Source organism: Panthera leo, chromosome C1 (assembly GCF_018350215.1).
Source record: "Panthera leo isolate Ple1 chromosome C1, P.leo_Ple1_pat1.1, whole genome shotgun sequence".
NCBI classification, from domain to species: Eukaryota; Metazoa; Chordata; class Mammalia; order Carnivora; family Felidae; genus Panthera; species Panthera leo.
Genome location: NC_056686.1, coordinates 27,237,850 through 27,259,278, shown reverse-complemented (window position 1 = coordinate 27,259,278; position 21,429 = coordinate 27,237,850). Strand labels below are relative to the sequence as shown.

The window sequence follows — 21,429 nt, the reverse complement described above, 5'->3', positions numbered from 1 at the left end:
AAAGGAACTTATGAATTAGAACAATTTTCTTGATTCTGTTTTGGAAAACTTACATTCAGTTTCTTTGTTATTGACCATGGACACATACTAGGTCCTTAGTAGTGTGTGTTGAATGAGTGAACCATGAAACATTTCAATCATATGTAGATGAACAGAAGATGTATACATGATTGGATAATGGAAAGAGTGATTATAGGCATTAGGCAGGGTGAGACAAAGATGGGAACTTTCAGGGGTCACTTAGCTCAGAGTGGTAAATCTTGATTGTATAATGCTATCTCAGTACTATAATTTACCTTTAACTTCATGTTTTAGAACATAGAACTTGAGAGATTTGCCTATGGATGTTACCTGATAGCTTTACATTCTCAATTCTTCTTCCTAAACAAATCCACCTTATTTCTGGAATCATGTACTTAAAAATGATTTCTCTTTCTTTAGATGAAGATGATTCATGCTCATTGCTAACAAAGGAGAGCAGCCACAATAGCAGCTTTGAGCTGATTGGCTCCACAATTCCGTCCTATCAGCCTTGCAACAGACAAACAGGCCGTGGGACCAGTTTTCTCCCCACAGCAGGAGGATTCAGATCTCCTTCCCCTGGGCTATTTCGAACCAGTTTGGTCAGCTCAGCTTCTAAGGTAAGATGGTGATGGTTTTCTAATCTCCTCCCCCTTTTGCTTCCCACACTGCTAAATAAAGTGTGTCCAAGCCAACCAACTCCCACTACATTATGTATGTTCAATTTAAAGAATCCACCCCCTTTGTGTATTAAAAACAATCCTCATCCAATGTTCTTACATTCTTGAAGGTATTTTTCTTTATGCTTCCCTTGGCTATGCATTGTCCTCCTCAACTGCAATTGCCTTAGAGTAGATGAAATACTGCAAATAGCAACTTCTGTTGTTGTCATGACAGTGAATGACAATTATAAAATGTTTTGTTTTTGTTTGGTTTTGTTTTGGTGCCAGAGTTCAGGAAAGCTGTCTGAGCCTTCACTTCCCATAGAGGATTCCCAGGATCTGTATAACGCCTCCCCAGAGCCTAAGACACTTTTCCTGGGAGCAGGAGACTTCCAGTTCTGTTTAGAAGATGACACTCAGAGCCAACTGTTGGATGCAGATGGGTAGGTAGTTTTATGTTTCTGTGGGTGGGATGGTGCTGGGTACTGCTTAATTTTGTTTAAAAATAAAGTAAGCTTCTGTCACTCCATCTGTGCTTTCTCTTCTGAGAAAGAGAAGGTGTACAGACCATTAGTATTACATTCTGCAAGTCTGAAGAAAATCTCTCCAGAAAATAAAATGTAAATAGTCCTAGCTACCATTCTGATCCTTCGATCTCTGCTTTACTTGAAATGCACAGCTCCTGTAAGGGCATCAAATCTTCCTGTATCCATTCTGCTGCGTGTAGGCTTGTTGTGTGGAATTGAGAATGGAGACACCCATGGCACGTTACATGGACATAACACCAAGTTCTATTCTGGCACTGTCTGAAGCCAAAAATTATCCTTTACCCTTACCTTTCGAATATCATTTATTCTTTAATTAAACTCCCTCCCATTTTAGATTATCCTAAGGCTTCAGTTTGAATCCTCTGTCTTCTGGTTTGGGATTCAGCTTCTAAGTTCAGTTTTAGAAACATCAAAATTTTTCACACACTACTTTGTTTTTTCCCTAGGGAATTTCTTATATTCTTCATTGTGCTTGTAGGTTCTTAAATGTTAGAAACCACAGGAATCAGTACCAATCTCTGAAGCCTCGATTGCCATTGGCCAGTATGGATGAGAATGCCATGGATGCTAACATGGACGAACTATTGGATCTGTGCACTGGAAAGTTCACATCTCAAGCTGAAAAAACTCTGTCCAGGAAGAGCGACAAGAAAGAGAACCTGGAGGAACTTCTGAATCTTTGTTCAGGAAAATTCACTTCTCAGGGTAAATATCCAACAGAGAGTATCAGGCTCTCCATAGCCAAATATCTTAAGTCAGTGTCCTTGAAAAGAAGCCTGTTACTCTTGGGTGAAGAGTTCACAGAAAACAGGGCTATGATGGATTCTTTTTAAATTTTTTTTTTTTTTCAACGTTTTTTTTTTTTTATTTATTTTTGGGACAGAGAGAGACAGAGCATGAACGGGGGAGGGTCAGAGAGAGAGGGAGACACAGAATCGGAAACAGGCTCCAGGCTCCGAGCCATCAGCCCAGAGCCTGACGCGGGGCTCGAACTCACGGACTGCGAGATCGTGACCTGGCTGAAGTCGGACGCTTAACCGACTGCGCCACCCAGGCGCCCCGAATTCTTACGTGCGGGTTGAATTCTTAGCTTCCTGATATTTAGAGCCCTTACTTTCTTAAGGTGGTAAAATGTCAACTTAAGACTGCTTTAGCTTTTGGTACACCTGGGTGGTTCATTTGGTTGAGTGTCCAACTCTTGATTTTGGCTCAAGTCATGATCTCACGGTTCGTGAGGTCTGGCTTTGTGCTGACAGGTTGCAGCCTGCTTGGGATTCTCTGTCTCTCCCTCTTTCTCTGCCCTTCCCCTGCTTGCATGTGTGCACTCTCTCTCTCTCTCTCTCTCTCAAAATAAATAAATAAACATTAAATTAAAAAAAGACTGCTCTAGCTTTAGCCATGTGATTTCTCATTTATGGCTAATATGTATGCAAAGCTTTGAACAGTGTTGGTGTGTAGTAAATTTCATACAAATGCTTACTTGTTTCCACCTGTATGCTCCTTTTTCCCCAATGCTAGAATGTTAGCTATGTGGGAGCTGGGAGTTTTGTTTTGTTCACTACTGTATCCCTGGTGCCTGGCACATAGTAAGTACTAAATAAGGATTTGTTGAATGAATGGATGGTGAGCTCTTTTTGGCAAGCTTACCTTATAACTGTATTGAGCTGGCATGTCTTTAGATGGCTGGGGAAAGAGGATAAAGCTGTTATTTCTTGGTGACAAATCTTTTTCATTGTTGTGATATAGATGCCTCTACTCTGGCTCCATCAGAGTTAAATAAGCAAGAAAAGGAGAACAGTTTGGGTGATCCCATGGAAGAAGCCCTTGCTCTTTGCTCAGGCTCTTTCCCCACAGACAGGTGAGTCTCAGTGATTGGAGGGAACTTCAGAAGGCCCAGTCGTCTGGTAAAATCCTGGGGTCCACAGTAATGAGTCATCTTAGGAGCTTCATATCCTGTCCGAGAGTCTTGCAGTGTGTTTGAGTCTTGTTTACAAAGTAAGGAAATTACAGTGCTTTCATTTAGTTGGTGGAGAACAGGGTTAAAAAAGGCAAGCATAGAAACCTAAAGGTAAAGCTGGGAGGCAGACAGTGTAGACCACCGGGTGCTGCCTATTCTTTCAGCTCTGATCTGCTGTTGTAACGGGTCTAATCAGGCCTATGTCTGCCTTCTCCTTGAGCAGGCCAGTGATCCCATCTACACAGTCATCCTACAGCAGCTCCCCACTCCAGGTTGCCCAGTGGGAGTTCCAGACCAGTGTTGTTTCCTGGGACATTGACACAGTAGCCAAGTTTATTGGCGCTGGGGCTGCCACAGTTAGTGTGGCTGGCTCAGGGGCTGGCACCAGAACGGCATTTGGCAGTTTGATCATTGGCTATGCCAGGAACCCATCTCTGAAGCAGCAGCTCTTCTATGCCATTCTGGGCTTTGGTGTGTCTGAGGGCATGGGGTTCTTCTGTCTGATAGTCGCTTTCCTCATCCTCTTCGCCATGTGAGGGTCCATGGGGGTCACCTACCTGTCCCTGCTGCTTTGACTTCAGGCCCTGCCTGGTGCTAAAAGTGTGCTAAGCTTTACCATTAAACAAAACATTTCTCTTAAAAAAAAAAAAAAAAGACAAGAATAAGCACATGAAAGTGTTCAACGCTGATATTTAGGGAAATGCAAATCAAAACAATAAGATACTACCTCACATGCGTTAGATGGCTACTATTAAAAAAAAAACACCAACCAGAAAATAAGAAGTATTTGTGAGGATATGGAGATATTGGAGCCCTTACCCACTGCTGGTAGGAATATAAAATGTTGAAGCTGTTATGGAAATCAGAATGGCATTTCCTCAACTAAAAATAGAATATGATCCAGCAATTCCAAGTATATTCACAAAAGAAGTGAAAATCGGGTCTCAAGTGTTTGTACACCCATGTTCACAGTAGCATTATTCATCATAGTAAAAAAATGGAGATATCCCAAATGGATAAACAAAATGTGGTGGACACACACAGGAATATTATTCAACCTTAAAAAGGAAGGAAATTCTGATACATGGGACAACATGGTTGAATCCTGAGGATATTATGGTAATTGAAATAAGCCAGTCCCCAAAATACAAATATTGTAGGATTCCACTTACATGAGGTACTTAGAGTTGTCAAATTCATAGAGGCAGAAAGTAGAAGGGTTGGATGCCAATTGGTGAGGGGAGGGAAGAGTGGAGAATTGTTGATTAAAGGGCATAGAGTTTCAGTTTTGAAAGATGAAAGGAGTTTTGGATGTTGGTTGGACAACAATGGGATTATGTTGTATGTTTTATTACAATTAAATTTGGCAAAGTATCTTATTTCCTATTTCTTAAAGAGATTGTTGGTGCTAATAAAATATTTTCAGTTCCTAAGTTGGCTGACTTCTTATTGTTTGGTTCCAACATCTTATTTATTAATTTCTTGATTTGCATTTTAGGGAAGAAGAAGAAGAAGGGGAAGAGGAAGAATTTGGAGACTTTCGGCTTGTCCCAAATGATAATGAGTTTGATAGCGATGAGGTGAGTTTGAAGGGTACAAAGTAATCATAACTGAACTCCATGTATTGCTGCTGTATGTTTTTTTTTCTAGTCTGAGTTCTTGAGAATTCTGTTTGTCATGTTAGCAGAAGCAGTTTCCTAGAATGAGACATTTGGGCAGAAATTTATAAATCCTGTTTTAGTTGAGGACACGTTTTATTCTGTTTAACTTTGTGTGTGATACTCTATGATTTTTCAGGATGAACGCAGTAACTCTGATAATGAACATCTGGCACTGGAAGACCATGAAGATGATGATGAAGAGCTAAAACAGTCTGAGAAGTTGAAAAGGCAAATGTAGGTGTTCTGTCCATTCCTTCCATTGCTAGAGAAAGTTCTAACAGTTAAATTGTAGCTTGCCACTGTTTTACCTATGTTTGCTTGGTTGTATTGCTTTTAGGCATTAACACAGATTAAATAAAACCCATTCATGTGATATCACTTGAGTATTCAGAGATGGTTACGTTCTCCTTAGTGATTTCTATACTAAATATCTCTAGTTCCTACTGCTATTTCTCACATGACATTGCTTCTAGACTCCTCATGTACTGGGTATTCTCTTTATCCTCAGGTGTGGTGTGACTACTGCTGTATGTAGTGCTACAACCACATCCCTTGTTCTGGATGCATACTGCTTGTAAAGTAACCAGGGATTATAAGAGCTGAGTCACGGTAGATCCTGAGGATCTAGTAGACAGCTAAAATTCCTGGGTCTTTTTTTTCCTCTGAATTACTGTCATTTCAGGTTTTCCTCATTCTAGTCTTGGGTAAATGGGTTCCCTGTTTATTTTTTTTAATGTTTTGCTGTTCTGATCATGAAAGTAAACCATTTATTTTATTTAAAAGAATACAAAAAGATATAAATAAAAAGTCATCTGTGTTCACCATCCAGAATATTTAATGAAAGTGTTGATGGTAGTTATTGCTTTGTAGCCATTTTTATGCATATATTTTCATATAGTTGATATCTGTGCAATTTTTTTATGTATAATTTTTCATCTTTTTTCCCCACTTAGGATATACATAAGCATTTTCCCATGATGTTAAAAGTTTTATAAAGACCATTTTAATAGGTAATCAGTATTATATTGTATGTGGATGACTTTTGGAATTCACATACAGGATATCATATTGATCCCTACTAGATTTAATTATTGTTTCTAGCCCATCATTCCATTCTATTAAGGTCAGTTTGGGGTTCTAATTTCTCACCTGTCAAGTTAACTATCTCATACAGCTTTGGGTCATCTATAGATTTTTCTACAGCAGTGGTTCTTTTTTTTTTTTTTTAATGTTTATTTTTGAGAGAGAGAGAGGCAGAGTGTGAGTGGGGGAGGAGCAAAAAGAGAGGGAGACACAGAATTCGAAGCAGGCTCCAGGCTCTGAGCTGTTCACAGAGTCTGACACGGGACTTGAACTCACGAACCACGAGATCGTGACCTGAGCCAAAGGTTAGTCAGATGCTTAACTGACTGAGCCACCCAGGCACCCCTAAATTTTTTTATGTTTATTATTTTTGAGAGAGAGAGAGAAAGAGAGAGACAGAGTGTAAGCGGGGGAGGGGCAGAGAGAGAAGGAGACACAGAATAGGAAGCAGGCTCGAGCCCAATGTGGGGCTTGAACTCACGAACCGGAAGATCATGACCTGAGCTGAGGGTGGACACTTAACTGACTGAGCCACCCAGGTGCCCCTAAGGTGGTTGTTCTTAAACCTTATTTAACTGTAGAGTCCTTTGTTCAAATGAAATCTTAGAAAGACAGCTAAAAGTTGAACAGCTCAAAGTGGGTAGATGGGAAGGTTGGGGAACTTAGTGTCTGGTAGCCCTTGAAGGAATTCCCTAGAAGCCTAGGATTTAGAGAAATTCAGCTTAAAAAAAAATAACATAAGTCTTTAATAAAAATCAGCCTTCAGGGCGCTTGGGTGGTTCAGTCAGTTAAGTGTCCGACTCTTGACTTTGGCCTGGGTCATGATCTCATAGTTCGAGAGTTTGAGCCCTGCATCAGGCTCTGTGCTGACAGCGTGGAGCCTGCTTGGGATTCTCTCTCTCTCTCTCTCTCTCTCTCTCTCTACCTCTCTCTCTCTCTCTCTACCTCTCTCTCTCTCTACCTCTCTCTCTCTCTCTCTCTGCCCCTCTCCTGCTTGCTCTCTATTGCTCTTAAAATAAATAAAAATAAACTTAAAAAAAATTAACCTTCAGAAAGCCATCAAACTTCTGACACTCATGACTGTAGATGGCAGTACTTTGAACCCAAAGTGAAAGCAGATTTGTTCTCAATGGGAACTGAAGTCACAAAAACTTACTAGTAGTGGCTTTGCTTACCAGTAACTCTGAGCCTCAGTCATGTCTCTAACTCGGGGGTCCAGATGTGGTAGCTGTAAGAGATCCCAGTCTATTACCTTTCTATTCCATACCATCTCTAGACTGTCTCCTAACACTGGTGAGCTTAAATACAGAACAGAATGATCCAAACTTTCCAGCAGTTATGTTTCAAATGTATAGAGGAGATTGGGAGTTCTGGCTTTAAAGAACCTGATTGAATCCAGGCTCTGCTGCCTCCTCGCTATGTGACTTTGGGTAATTTATTTACTCTCTGAATCTCAATTCATTCAACTGCAAATTAAAGGAAATAAAAGTACTCCCTCCTGAGATAATGCTATGATGCTTGTAAAGCACAGTTATTGGCACACAGTATATATTAAATGATAGACTTTAAGTATTATCAAAATGTATTATTATAAATTTAAGCTTATTATTATTAGAAGTGGCTCTGTGTTCTGCTTTTCTCATTACATCCATAATCTGTGTATGTATTCATTGTTGCATTTTCTTAAATTTTTTTAATGTTTATTTTTTTGAGAGGGAGAGACAGAGTATGAGCAGGGGAGGGGCAGAGAGAGAGGGAAACACAGAATATGAAGCAGGTTCCAGGCTCTGAGCTGTCAGCACAGAGCCTGACGTGGGGCTCGAACTCACGAACCGTGAGATCATGACCTGAGCAGAAGTTGGATGCTAAACTGACTGAACCACCCAGGCGCCCCTCATTATTGCATTTTCTAATCTTTAAAATTATTCTCTAGGAGATTGAAGAAATACCTGGAGGACGAGGCAGAAGTGTCAGGGAGTGATGTGGGAAGTGAAGATGAGTATGATGGGGAAGATATTGATGAATATGAACAGGAAGAAATTGATGAAGTACTTCCTTCTGATGAGGAGCTGCAGAATCAAATCAAGAAAATACACATGTCAGTATCCCAACAGGTCCTTCTGAGTAATGGGGTGTTTCTTAAGTCAGGCCCTACGATCAGCCAGAGTGGTCCTGGTTTTGTACACCATATTTTTCCTGCAGGAAAACGATGTTGGATGATGATAAGCGACAGCTACGTTTATACCAGGAGAGGTACCTTGCTGATGGGGATCTGCACAGTGATGGTCCTGGACGAATGAGGAAATTCCGATGGAAAAACATAGGTATCTTGGATGTTGCTGTTAGAAATAAATGGTACAATGTACATGTTTGTCCAGTTTAAGACTGTGAGTGGAAATCAAAACTGTAGCAGTCTATTGTGGAGGACCTGGCTAGAACTTACTTTCTATTAGTGAATGGGACGAGCTTGTATTGGTATATGGTAAATGATGAGTTCATTTGTGTCTGTCTGGCACCTTATCCTATGGGGATTGCAGAATGCTGATAGCCTTAACTGTTTGCTTTAGATGATGCTTCCCAGATGGACTTGTTCCACAGAGACTCTGATGATGATCAGATTGAAGAGCAGCTTGATGAGACAGAAGCCCATTGGAGGAAGGAAAGAATTGAAAGAGAGCAGTGGCTTCGAGACCAGGTAGGAAGTCTGCAGGAAAGTCGCCTATTCTGACTCTATAAGGAGGAAAAGACCCACTCACCTCGCTTGTCAGGATAGTTTTGAAATCTTGGGCAACTAACTTATTGCTGTCCCTTTTAATACTTGAATTTTCTTTTATGCTTTGAGAAGATTACCATGGGCAGTTCAATTCATGTTTGTTTGTCCAATATCAGTTTTTTGTCTAAATCAACAAAGGTTGCAAAAAGGAAAACAAATGATATCTCAGGTCCAGGCTATGCTAAATATTTCTGGAAGTGGTAGACTTCTTTTAATGTTGTCTGATTTTTATTTTCAGGCACAGCAGGGGAAAATTGCAGCTGAAGAAGAAGAAATTGGAGAAGACAGTCAGTTTATGATGCTAGCCAAGAAAGTTACAGCCAAAGCACTACAGAAAAATGGTGAGCTCTTGGTCCTCCTCTGTGTCCAGCCCCCTGGATTGTTGGTGTTGGAGCCTTGGAAGTGACTCCAACCTTTAGGGGCTGTTGCAGCTCAGGCATGGGCCTTTGTCCAATACTGTCTTAAAGAGGCACCTCAGAGATGGGAAAGACAGTGTTTTTGGATCTTAGACTATTTGACAGTGGACATTGTACTTGTGAGTATATGTAGCTGGTTTTATCTTCTAAGGCAGCTCAGAGTAGGAATTCTGGCTTTTTTTTTTTTTTTTTAATTAATTTTTTTTTTTAATGTTTATTTATTTTTGAGAGAGAGAGACAGAGTGCGAGCAAGAGAGGGGCAGAGAGGGAGACACAGAATCCAAAGCAGGCTCCAGGCTCTGAGCTGTCAGCACAGAGCCTGATGTGGGGCTTGAACTCCTGAATGGTGAGATCATGACCTGAACCAAAGTCAGACACTTAACTGACTGAGCCACCCAGGCACCCTCAGAGCTGAGGCTTTTAAAGACTATTCCGTACTTTTGTCACTCTTGTTTTTTCTTATTACTGTTAATGATTTGTCGATATCCAACTTGGTTGTCTGTCTTCTTGGAGCCACTTAATATAGTTTAAAGTCACCATTATAAAATAATCAGAGTTCCTAAGCTTTAGTTTAGTTACAGGTTTCTTAGCTTGTTTAATTTACCTAGCTTTGCCCAGAACAAGCCTCTCTGTCTTTTCTTTTCAGCCAATCGCACTGTGGTTATTCAAGAACCAAAGTCTTTACTCAGAAATCCTTTTGAAGCCATCAGGCCAGAAAGTGCTCACCAGGTTGGTTGGGGACTTTGTTAACCTGATGTCATAATCTGCAAGTTTATATAGGTCCCGGTCAGGCTAAGGGAATACTCTATTGTCAAGGGGAGGGAGGTGGCTGCAGGAAATGAAAGTAGATGTCAAAGGAGTTTGCTGTTCCTTTTCTCCTTGAGTGGGGTAGGAATATGTCCCCTCAAGACCTGGGGGAGGCAGGGAAGGACTGACTTCTCATTCTTTCCTTGACACTTGGGATTTGATGCCAAACGACTCTTCTCTTTTCAGCTGAAGACAGGCTCACTGCTAAACCAGCCCAAAGCCGTGCTTCAGAAACTGGCTGCCCTCTCTGACCTCAACCCCAGTGCGCCCCGAAATTTAAGAAACTTTGTCTTCCACACACTTTCTCCTGTTAAGGCTGAGGCAGCGAAGGAATCATCTAAGCCTCAGGTAGGGAATTTGAGGACTTGTTTGGTGGCTCTCCACAGCAAGATTTATTTATTTATTTTTAAATAGAAAATATAGATATTTCTGACTTAAAGGCTTATGCTGCAGGGTTAATCTTGCACTCCCCATAAGGTACAAGAGGACTGCTACCCCCAGTAGGTAATCAGCTTTGAAACTTTCCTGGAAAGTTTATATTTCTTTCTTTTTTCCTAAACATCCATGATTTAACTATGAGTTCCTAAAGAGCTAATTGAAGGTAAGTACTTGTATGAGGGTCTTGAGCTGATCCTGATTCTTTCTCTGCTCTCTAGGTAAGGAGAAGGGGTCCATCTTTAATGACATCCCCTTCACCTAAGCGCCTCAAAACAGATGATAGTACTTCAGGATTGAAGCAAAGCATCTTCAGATACTTGGAAAGCTAACACCATCAGGGTTGATGGCACCTATGTTGAGACTGCTTGAGAAGTTTCTGGCATTGAAGGTTGGAATCGATGTTCATGTGGATGATCCCTGCCCCCCTTCCTTCATAATCAGTGCATTAAGATTATGGACAGAGATTCCAGTTCTTTCCACTGCATGGCTCTGGACATCTTTTTCCTTTCCTAGTATTATTTCCTGGGTTAGCCACTAATCTTAATTCTGCAGTGTTTACAACAATAACTCATGGGTACTTGCGTGAAGGCTCACTTCCTCCATTATATATTTGACATTTTGTCCTAGCAGCCTCCTGGGTTGATAGGGGTGGTTAGAGGAGGTTAGGTGTGAAAGGTGTGGTTAGAGGAGGAGAAGGAGAAGAAAAAATGTGTCATTACAGAAAAAAACAGAAAACAGTGAATGTTGACACCAGAATGAATCCTTCACACCCTAAGACGTGTACCATGGTGACCTGGACTCTGTGAAAGAGAGCCTTCTTAGAGGACCTGGGAACTAATAGATGGCCTTTATATTTGTCTTGCCCCTTCTATTTTCCTGCATGCATCTTCCCTAGGCAGCCTCAACTTGCCAATTAACATTTGCTTCCCTTATAATAAGGACTCAGTTGGTCCTCAGTCAGAAAGATCTTGGCCCTAATTTTCTGGACTACAAGGATAAAGTTAAAGGGTTACACCCAGTGTCTGTCCACATTACATATCTGATGGAGAGTGCAGAGAGCTCTCTCCTGGGACTAAATTCTCAACGTGCAACAATGTTGCTCAAGGACCTCCCTTCTCATCGTGACACACACAAAAATATAACTATTATTTATCGCATTCAGCTGGGTTTATTACATTGCCCTGACCAGAGGACAATTTAATCTGTCATTACTTATTTAGAAAGAAGACCACTATGGAGTTTATAATCAAAATATTGTTGAACGTAATTCCCCCACTCCCAATTTTCCCTGAACAATCATGAGGCTCTTAGAACTTTAGGCAGATCTTTTCCCCCCTTAGAACTGAGTGTCACTGCTGCTTTGGAAAAACGTTCCATGTGAATACTGTGGTTTCAGTGACAGGAGCTGGACTTGAGAAATTGGATGAATTGTGCCAGTTTTTTTATTGGCAAATGGGAAACACCAATTTAATTGCTGGAATTAGGGTATAGGTTTTCTACAATTGTTTCTAATACACAAGATGCTGACTTTGAGAGAATTTGTATATTTGTAATCTTTTAATGGGGAAAATGTATATAAAGATGTTTTAATATGTATGTAGTGTTTCAATAAATCTCAATGCCTGAAGGCAGGGTTTGCCATCCAGATTGGGTGCTCATTCTTAGGTCAGTCCCTGTGTAATATCGAGCATTGTTTTCAGGCTGCCTCCCTCCCAGGGAAGCCCTCTGGGTCTAGAGAGAGAGGCTGGGCAGTTGTCCCTCCCTGACCTCTCAGCTTAATTGATCATATTCACTCCCAAAGTGGTTTGGGTTCAGTACAGGTAAAGAGACTTTACATACATGGTACCTGTTGTTAATAGCCCTCTGATTGGCAGCTGTGGGTCCAAAACGAGAGTTAATGCCCCTCCCTTTGAGCTTTTTTTTTTTTTTTTTTTTTTAAGAGAGAGTGAACACGTGAGTCGGGGAGAGGGGCGGAAGGAGGGAGAGAGAATCTCAAGGAGGCTCCATGCTCAGTGCAGAGCCTGACATAGGGCTTGATCCCACGACTCTGGGATCATGACCTGAGCCAAAATCAAGAGTTAAGATGCTCAACCACTCAGCTGACTGAGCCACCCAAGCGCACCCCTTTGAGCTCTTTAAACAGTGCCCAAGACAGGTAGCCTTTGCCTTGCAAAAGAACTGGGAAGGAGGGCTAGGTATTTCTCCCCTCTTGCTTTCTCATATCCTTTTTTGGCGGGGAGAGATGAAGAGGGTTGGAATTGATTGACCACTGAGGATAAGAAAAGCAGTGCATAAGAAATCTAGGGAGCGTATGGTTTCTGTTCTAGGCTCTGGAAAGAAAGCACTCTTTGGAGAAAGAAAAGTTGAGTCTTAATCACTAGGTGACTTTTTCCCATGCCAGTATAGTTGTTTAAGGCAAGCTAAGTCTTGACCTTGCTAACAAGATTGGAGCAGAGAGTTGCAACCTGACCCATATGCTTGTGCCCAAAACATTGAGCCATCAGCTTCAGCTATGTTCTAATGAAACCCCAGGGCCTGCTGTTATAGCTCCTGCTAGCATTCAGCTCAACTAGCTTGGAAATGGCATACCTGGAGGGGTGAGAGCCCATGCATCTGTGAGATAGATATGCTCAATGTCAGCCCTTTTGCCTCCTAGTTCCACACCATGGGGTAGGGACACATGGCATTTACTTCGCGTAAACAGGTCTTTGATCTCACTAATTCAGTCTACAGTTGCACAAACCATTCTAGGGCCTCTTCCATAAAGCATCAGGTTCTGTTCACCAAAGCACCATAGGGACAAGCTGCTCAGCTCCCTGTGCAATCCCCTCATCTCAACTGCTCCATAAACTGTACCCTTTGAGAATTTCTAATGGTTCAAACTGGACATTTTTGGTTTTTGTCTCCTGTACTTGTTTAATAACTCATGGGGCTTCCTGTCTTCAGACTTGTTTACCTAAGGATAGGGGAGAGTATTTCTGGGAAGAGTGTCATGCTATCTGATTATATCATATTTGAGATGGTATTCTGTCTTCTGCCTTGCATTCTTTTTTTGTTTTTTGGGTTTTTTTAGTGTAGATTTTATTTTTAAATAATTTTTACACCCAACGTAGAGTTCGAACTTACAACCCCGAGATCAAGAGGCACATGCTCTACCGACTGAGCCAGCAAGATGCCCCTCTACTCATTCCTTGACACATGGCCTGGAATGTAGTGTTGCCTGGTAAAGGTTGAATGAATACTAATACCACACCTTTCAGAGCCTCCATTTATATGCATAAAATGAGAATAGTAATTCATGCCTGTCTCAGAGTTACTGTGAGGCTTAAGTTGGAAAATATGTGAACGTATTATGCCAAGTGCTACTCTGCAAGCATAAATATGAAATTCCCGTTGTCACAATCATAATGTTTGTAGACAACTCGTTAAAAGGCCCATTGTCTCATAAACATCTCAAATGTGTGATCTTAAAAAGCATCTTAAAAATGTGATCTTCCTTGGGGTGCCTGGCTGGCTCAGTCAATGGAGTATGCAACTTTTGATCTTGGGATTGTGAGTTTGAGTTCCATGTTGGGCCCAGAGCTTACTTTAAGGGGGAAAAATGTGATCTTCCTTCCTTCTAAAAATCTGCTCTTACTCCAGCATTCCTCATTCAGTAAAAGGTACTTCATAAACCCAGTCACTCAGGCTAGACACCTAAAAGGCATTCTTTTTTTTTTATTAAGTTATAAAAATTCTATTTCATTTTATCATTCCTTCAAATCTGAGTTGAAAAGATTTTCTTTTTAGTTGTTGTAATTGACATATAACATTATATTAGTTTTAGGTATACATTATAATGATTTGATATTTGTATATATTGTGAAATGATCACCATAGTAAGTCTAGTTAACATCTATGACCACACATAGTTACGAATTTTTTTTCTTGTGATAAGAACTTCTATGATCTACTCTCTTGGAAACTTTGAAGTATGCAATACCATATCATTAACTATAATCACCATGCTGAATATTACATGTCCGTGACTTATTTAATTTATAAGGCCGTTCTTTTTTTTTTTTTTTTTTTAGTGTTTGTTTATTTTGAGAGAGAGAGGGCATGTGTGAGAGCTAGGGAGGGGCAGAGAGAGAATCTCAAGCAGGTTCTGCCCTGGGATCATGACCTGCGCCAAAATCAAAAGTTGGACACTTAACTGACTGAGCCACCCAGGTGGCCCCCCCACACACACACCCTTTCTTAAGATTTTATTTTTAGGGACGCCTATTCAGTTAAGCATCTGACTTCGGCTCAGGTCATGATCTCGCGATTCATGAATTGGAGCCTTGCATTGGGCTCTGTGCTGACAGCTCAGAGCCTGGAGCCTGCTTCAGATTCTGTGTCTCCCTCTCTCTCTGCCCCTCCCCCTTTCACGCTCTGTCTCTGTGTCTCAAAAATAAATAAATGTAAAAAAAAAATTTTTTTTAAGATTTTATTTTTAAATAATCTCTACATCCAACGTGGAATTTGAACTCATAGCCCCAAGATCAGGAGTCACGTGTTCCACCAACTGAGCCAGACGGGCACCCCTATAAGGGCATTCTTGATATCTCCTTCCTTCCAAAATCAACTCCTGTTATTTCTACTTCCAAATTGCACCTTGAATCACCTCTCTTCCGGCTTTGTAGCCAATGCCCTATTCCAAGTTTCCATAATTCTTGCCAGGGTACTGTGTTAGCCTCCTGATCTCTCTCCTAGTTTTGCTCCCCTTCCACTCAATCTATGCACAGCAGCCAGAGGGTAACCTTGGTATAAACATAAATTTGAGGATGCCATGTCCTCATTTAAAATCTTTCGATGTCTTCCGTTGCATTCGGAATGAAGTTCAAGCCTACAAGGCTTTGTCTCTCAACCTCCTTTCCACTCTTCTTCCACATCAGGGCCTTCCAGAGTGTTCTTCCTTTTTCCTGGCATGCCCTTCTCTCCACGCTTCATCTTTGTCTGGCTAATGTATAAATCTCCAGGTGTTAGCTTAGATCTAACTTCCCCTGAGAAGCCTTCCATTACCACCCCTTTTTTAATCAGTTTACCTCTGCTAGTTTTCCTTTTCTTTTGGATCTTTTATCACAGTTTGTCACCTTAATGTTTGTTTAGGTCTGCCTCCCCCATTAGACTAAATTCTGTAAAAACAGAGACCATATCTGTTTTGTCAAAAAATGGAAAGAGGTGCCTGGCTGGCTCACTCCATAAAGCATGCAACTTTTGATCTTAGCATTGTGAGTTCAAGCCCCATGTTAGGTGTAGAGATTAGTTAAAATCTTTAGGAGCACCTGGTGGCTCAGTCGGTTGAGTCTCATGGCTTGTGAATTTAAGCCCTGCATTGGGCTTTCTGCTGTCAGCATAGAGCCCACTTTGGATCCTCTGTCCCCTTCCCCTGCTTGAGCTCTCTCTCTCTCTCAAAAATAAACACTTAAAAAATAATAATAAATAATAAAATCTTAAAAAAAAAAAAGCATAGGTGGTGCCATACCTGGCATATAGAATTACTCAACAAATACTTACTGAGCAAGGAGTGATTTGAAGCCTGGAAGAGCTAATGGTGAAAAGCTTGGAGCTGAACTGCATACAAAGAAGCTTTTCAGTGTGGGATAGAATAGAGATGATAGCTGTGTGAAACCATAAATCCTTGTTCTGCAGCTTACAAGTGGCATGACCTTAGATAATTCATTCTCTGAACTTTTTTCCTCAACTGGAAAATGAGGCCAGAGTGAAATGGCTTGGTCTAGCTCACAGGGTTGTGGTTAGGATCAGAGGTACAAATTAATGTGAAATGGTTGAGTACATGTAAGAGGCTGCACTAATGCCCACTAGCCCACTGCTGAGGATGGGGTGAGGCTCATGCCTCATTATGATCTGCTGAGTGGGGAGAAGTCAAGCCTTGCCAGAGCCATCAGCCCATGCTGCCTGGGTTGGCTCTATGCTGGGACCGGTGGGAGTGGTTGGGATGGAAGCCAGCTGTGTACCTGGACACTCGCAGCAAGCTGGGGAAATAGGCGTGGCTTTATGGACAGCTGGTGTCACCTCAGACTTTACCTTTTGAGATGTAGGTGCTGATCTCTGTCCCTAGTAGTTGTATTGTCTGTCTGTACTATCCACGTCCTTCCCATCCCCTCTTCCTGTCCTCTCTTGTCTCACCTTAAAGGTTTTCATTTTCAGTTTATTGATCTAGTTCTTCCCTGTGGTGGGATACATAATGGGAAAAGGGGATTTGAAGTAGCTACAGCCTAAGGGTGATCAGAGGAAGCTATGGGGCTGAACACCTGGGTTCTTTCCCTTCATTTCAGAAAGAACCACAGTCTGTTGTTCTTGAAGGCTGGTGGGCTCTGGGTGGGGGTGAAGAGGCAGCTCCCAGCTGCAGGCTGGGGAATCGCTGGGCCCAGCCTAAGGGGTGGAAAGTGCTAGGGCAGGGTTGGGAGTGAGTCATGGTACATGTTTTTCAAACCCTGTCTTTCTCTCAGAGGCTGAGGAAAGGAAAAAAGCTGACTGCCCACCCCCTCTTTGTTTGTCTTGTCTAATTTAACTTATGTTATTTATCAAAAAGACAGGTTATTTGGAAAACCAGATGGACCCAGGCAAAAATCATCTGGATTTTCCAAATGTGAAAAATTAGGTTCTGGGGGCCCAGGAGGAAAGGCGTGTGTGTGTGTGTGTGTGTGTGGCTGTGAGGGGGTGAGCAGTATTGAGGGTACTTTGTTTCTCTGTAGTCAGACCCAGAAATTGCTCCATGATACCAAACTTCCCCCTCCCCACCTCATTTTCCTTCAAGTTCTTTATGATTGGAATCTAAATGAGAAAACTAAAATCTTTATGTTGCTGGCTGGGAGTGCTCAGAGAACTCTCAACAATGAGAACCTGTCAGGGCTGTAATAGAACAGCAGCTGACAACTTTCTCTATCTCTCCAACCCTTACCTCCTACAAAATCGGGTTAGTGAGAGGTACAGGGTACAGAGAGGTTTTAGGAGCAGAAACCTCCAACTCTTGTCCCTTTAAGGTTATCCCCACATGATCACGCAGATCGGGAAGTTAGACATTAGGGGTAGAAGTCAGCCTTTCATGACTTTCTAATTATCAGATGGCCTAAGAACACTGGGGATTAAGAGTGGTCTATCCTTTAAATATCCAGGGAAGGAGGTAGTTCTGTAGCTACAACCAGGAATTTTTAAAGCCCATACTTGTTACCTCTGGGGAGAAACGTTGTTAGAAAGGAATTCAAACAAGAGGCCATGGAAGCAGGATTCCATGTGATAGAGAAAATACTCTGGCTAAAAGCAGAGAGAGAGAGAGAGAGAGCCATTTCTCTACATATACACATGCACACACACAGAACAGAGCCAAGACCTTTGTGGCCCGAAGAACCCTTGACAGCAGCAATAGCACTTGTCCCATTGTGTCAGTTTTTAAAGTGTTGCTGGACTGTGAAAGCCACTTAATAACTTGATCTCATCTGAATAATCTAAGTTAATACTAGCTTCACAGTTGTGAGGATTAAGAAAGAAAACCATTTGTAAAGTATCTCCCTCCAGGCCTGGCACTGGTAAACTTCAGTGAATGTTGAATGAATGAACCCATGAATTCAAGCATTAAGGCTCCCTTGACCATTTCCAAAGATCAGTTGCTTGAATAACAGACTTGTGGGCTGTCCCTACTGAGTCTGGAGCCTGAGGCATGATCTAACCATGCCACTCACTTAACACAAGTTTAGTGAGTATCTGTGATGTGTGGGGTAGAGCATGATGGGCTGCCCTGTTCCCCTTCGAGGAAGGCCTTGTTGGCCCAGTTGATGGGAGCATTCTCTGCAGACAGCCTTCCATGGTCAGCCCCTTTGGGGATTGCCTCCGTAGCAGAGAACCCCTTGCCTGAGATCATGCCACTTTCCAGCATGGCCCTCATCCAATGACAGGAGTATAAAGGGCTGCCCATCTCAGCTCATTTGGGGATAATTCTGAAGGGCCATCCAACCTTTCAGAGTTCCCTGAGGGGTTGACTGAGGCTATCAGGGGCCTGAATGGTAGTTTAGCTTCTTTCTCCAACCTTCCACAGATACTGATCCCAAAGGCACTTAGTAATAAGTGTCCTGCATGCTAAAATGTCTCTGCATCTGCTTCCTGGGGTGTGCTAGTCCCGGTGGCCAAGGCTTTAGAACAGGGAAGGACAGACTCCAGTTTCCAGCAGGTTTCCAGCAGGTTTCCAGCATTGGAGGTGTTGATACTGTCTTTTTATGCCCACCAGAGGGCAGCAGCAGCATAGCAGCTGCCCTCCCCACTCCTCGAAGTGGGCTCCCTGACTTCCCTCTGACTTCCCACCACTACTGTTCAGTATTAGGAGGATCACCTACCTCCCTTAGTGCATCTAACCTCCTGTCTAAGGGAAGAAAACTTTCTGAAATTCTCAAGGCTTTAGATTTTGTCAGTCTCAAACCACCCCCCTCCTGCCCAGCACCAAAGGCCAATCTGTCTTCCTGTTGCACCCCTTCCCCCTCTTCAGCTGGGCAAACCCCTTGCCCAGGATCTCCCACCTCCCCACACTTCCACCTGCAATAGATTTGTTTTCTGTGTGACAGGGTAATTATGAACTTGGGGCCAGGAGGCCCAGGGGCCAGTCTGAGGATGGTCACTTCAATCTGGTGCTCTCTGTTCTGCTAACATTATTGATTTTTAGTTTTATTTATTATGATGATTTTTTTTTTTTATCTGGCCCTGGTGACACATGAGGTGTGGAGGCTAGAAGTCAAAACAAATGTCACAATTCAGCTTCTTGAAACCACCTACCCACCTGACATTTTTTTCAAGATTTTTTTTTTTTTTTATTTAAGTTCAGTCTACACCCCCTCCAACGTGGGGCTTGAACTCATGCCCCCAAGATCAAGGGTCTCATGCTCTACCCTCAGTCAGGCGCCCCCTCCCCAACATATTTTTTAATCTACTGGTTTTAGCATCTCTGCTTAACTGTCTTCATTCTGTTCCCTCATCCCCAAAGTTTCTCCCAAAGATTGTAACAGGAATCAGAGCCAGGTGTGGCTGGAGGATGGGGGCTGGGGAAAGGCGTGGGGACAACATATAGGGTACCTTTTGTTAGCAGCCAATAACTCACCTAGCAAGCCTTTATGGCACCCCCTACTTGTCAGTTATTTCCAAGCTGAACCCCCAACTCCCTGCTGCTTTTTCAGTCCTTCCCCTGGGGCAGTCCTGAGGTGGGTCAAGCTATGTGCCCTTTTTTTTTTTTTTTTTTTTTTTTCCTTTTTCTGCATCAGTTTCTCTGGCTGTGAAATGGGTTTGAGAAAAACCTGACCAGGAAGCTTTCTGAGACAGTGAGGTTGAGATTGGGTGGAGCCAATTCACAGAGCAAGGCCGCCTGAACTTCTGGCTACCAAAGGCCTCCCATAACATCATACTGCACTCTACTTGCTAGTGGGGAAGAGGAAGGGCAGGCTTTAGGCAAGACATTACAAGGGGGAGGGGGCACTCGGAACTGCTGTGATTGCCATGGGAATCAGCTGAGGCCACGGGCGATTTGTGGGGCCACGTTCCCCAAGCCTGTTTTCTCTGTGTGTGCTGGGAGAATGAATAAATCATTGTTCAGGGGTGGGATGCAGCTGCCGGGCTCCACCCCTCGGCACATGCCCCGACTCCAGCTCCTCCATTGAGGACTGCTGGAGCAGAGAGGTTTATACACCCAGCTCCCTAAATCCTATTGAGGCCTCCCCCTCTGCACGAGCCGCCGGCTCCAAGCCCATTCAGCCTGGCCCTTTGTGTTGGGGGTTAAGTGGTTACATGTGGGGGGCACCCAGAAAGGACCTGTCAGGCCCTGAAAGGCTGTACTGATACGGTGCCCTCCTACTGATGAATGGGGTGGGTGGAGGAGTGGTGGGCGGCCAGAGGGTGCAGTGGGGGAGAGGGCATGGGGATTATGGAGCCCACAGAGGCAGCTGCTAGGAAGGGGGTGGAACAGGCACTCCCTTCTCTCAGTCCTTCTGATCTACTCTAGCTCACTCCCTCTGTTGTGGGCTGTAGAGTTTCCCACAGCCTCGGGATCTAAGATTTGTCTCTCTGGTCTCCTGGTGGAAGAGGCCATTTACCACTTGGGTGCACTGAGGAGAAAGAGTCTACACCACCTTTCATTCTCCAGCAGCTCCAAAACACCCGGTTGTTCCCTTTAGGGGAGGCAGGGATGGTGAGTGAAAGGATCTGTCTTCTAGGTTTTTGTGGTGCAGGGCATTTGAAATTGTGCCTTGACTGAGCTTTAAAAGCTTCCTGTGAGCCTCTTCAGGAGCCATTTATAGTGGAGGGCTCAGGGAGGAGACAAGATCTCAAGCTGGATATACTGCATAGATTTTGTTTGGGAAAAAAAAAAAAAAAAGATTCCAAGGTTTAAAAAAAAAAAAAAAAGCTTTAAAACTTCAGATTTGATATACTTCCCCCTCATTTTAACAGCTGAGAAAGCAGCCATATTGGGGGTGGGGAATGGACATGTCTTACCTAAAGTGATCACACAGCAATTTCTTTTTTTTAATTTTTAAGTTTATTTATTTATTTTGAGAGAGAGCACACGCACAAGCAGGGGAGGGACAGAGAGAGGGGAAGCGAGAATCCCAAGCAGGCTCTGCACTGTCAACCCAGAGCCCAACATGTGGCTCGAACTCACGAACCATGAGATCATGGCCTGAGCTGAAACCAAGAGTTGGATGCTTAACCGACTGAGCCACTCAGGTGCCCCAGCAATTTCTTGATAGAGGAGAGTGGCATTTTACCTTTAAAAGGCAGCAGGGAAATGGATGAACAAAACAAGTAGGTCACCAGCTTTGTAGGCCTTCTTTCCCAAGGTGAGCAAATTCTGGGGAATGATTTCCTTCTAATCTTCCTTAAGGACTCTCTGGTACATCAAAGGTCCTCCAGGGTTGTGCTTAGCCCTGGGAGTCCAGTGTTCACAATTACAATGTTCAAGGCATATTATCTTTATTTAATCTGGGAAGTTGAAAATGTTTTGATTTGCCTAAGTTTCCAAAGCCTTGTGGAGAAGTTGACAG

At 42.8% G+C, this 21,429-nt stretch overlaps 1 protein-coding gene across 1 annotated transcript in view; it reads left to right on the top strand.

Annotated features, from left to right (window-relative positions):
• Window positions 1–12,013, top strand: part of CLSPN (claspin) — a 31,915-nt gene extending 19,902 nt beyond the window's left edge. Inside the window, exons 13-25 of the mRNA XM_042949510.1 lie at window positions 442–641; window positions 972–1,126; window positions 1,710–1,936; window positions 2,978–3,089; window positions 4,687–4,768; window positions 4,986–5,083; window positions 7,866–8,030; window positions 8,135–8,256; window positions 8,500–8,627; window positions 8,944–9,046; window positions 9,768–9,850; window positions 10,115–10,276; window positions 10,585–12,013. Coding sequence (XP_042805444.1) covers window positions 442–641; window positions 972–1,126; window positions 1,710–1,936; window positions 2,978–3,089; window positions 4,687–4,768; window positions 4,986–5,083; window positions 7,866–8,030; window positions 8,135–8,256; window positions 8,500–8,627; window positions 8,944–9,046; window positions 9,768–9,850; window positions 10,115–10,276; window positions 10,585–10,695 — 1,748 coding nt within the window. The 3' untranslated portion in view covers window positions 10,696–12,013. The remainder of the gene's footprint in view (window positions 1–441; window positions 642–971; window positions 1,127–1,709; window positions 1,937–2,977; window positions 3,090–4,686; window positions 4,769–4,985; window positions 5,084–7,865; window positions 8,031–8,134; window positions 8,257–8,499; window positions 8,628–8,943; window positions 9,047–9,767; window positions 9,851–10,114; window positions 10,277–10,584) is intronic.
• Window positions 12,014–21,429: the final 9,416 nt, after the last annotated feature.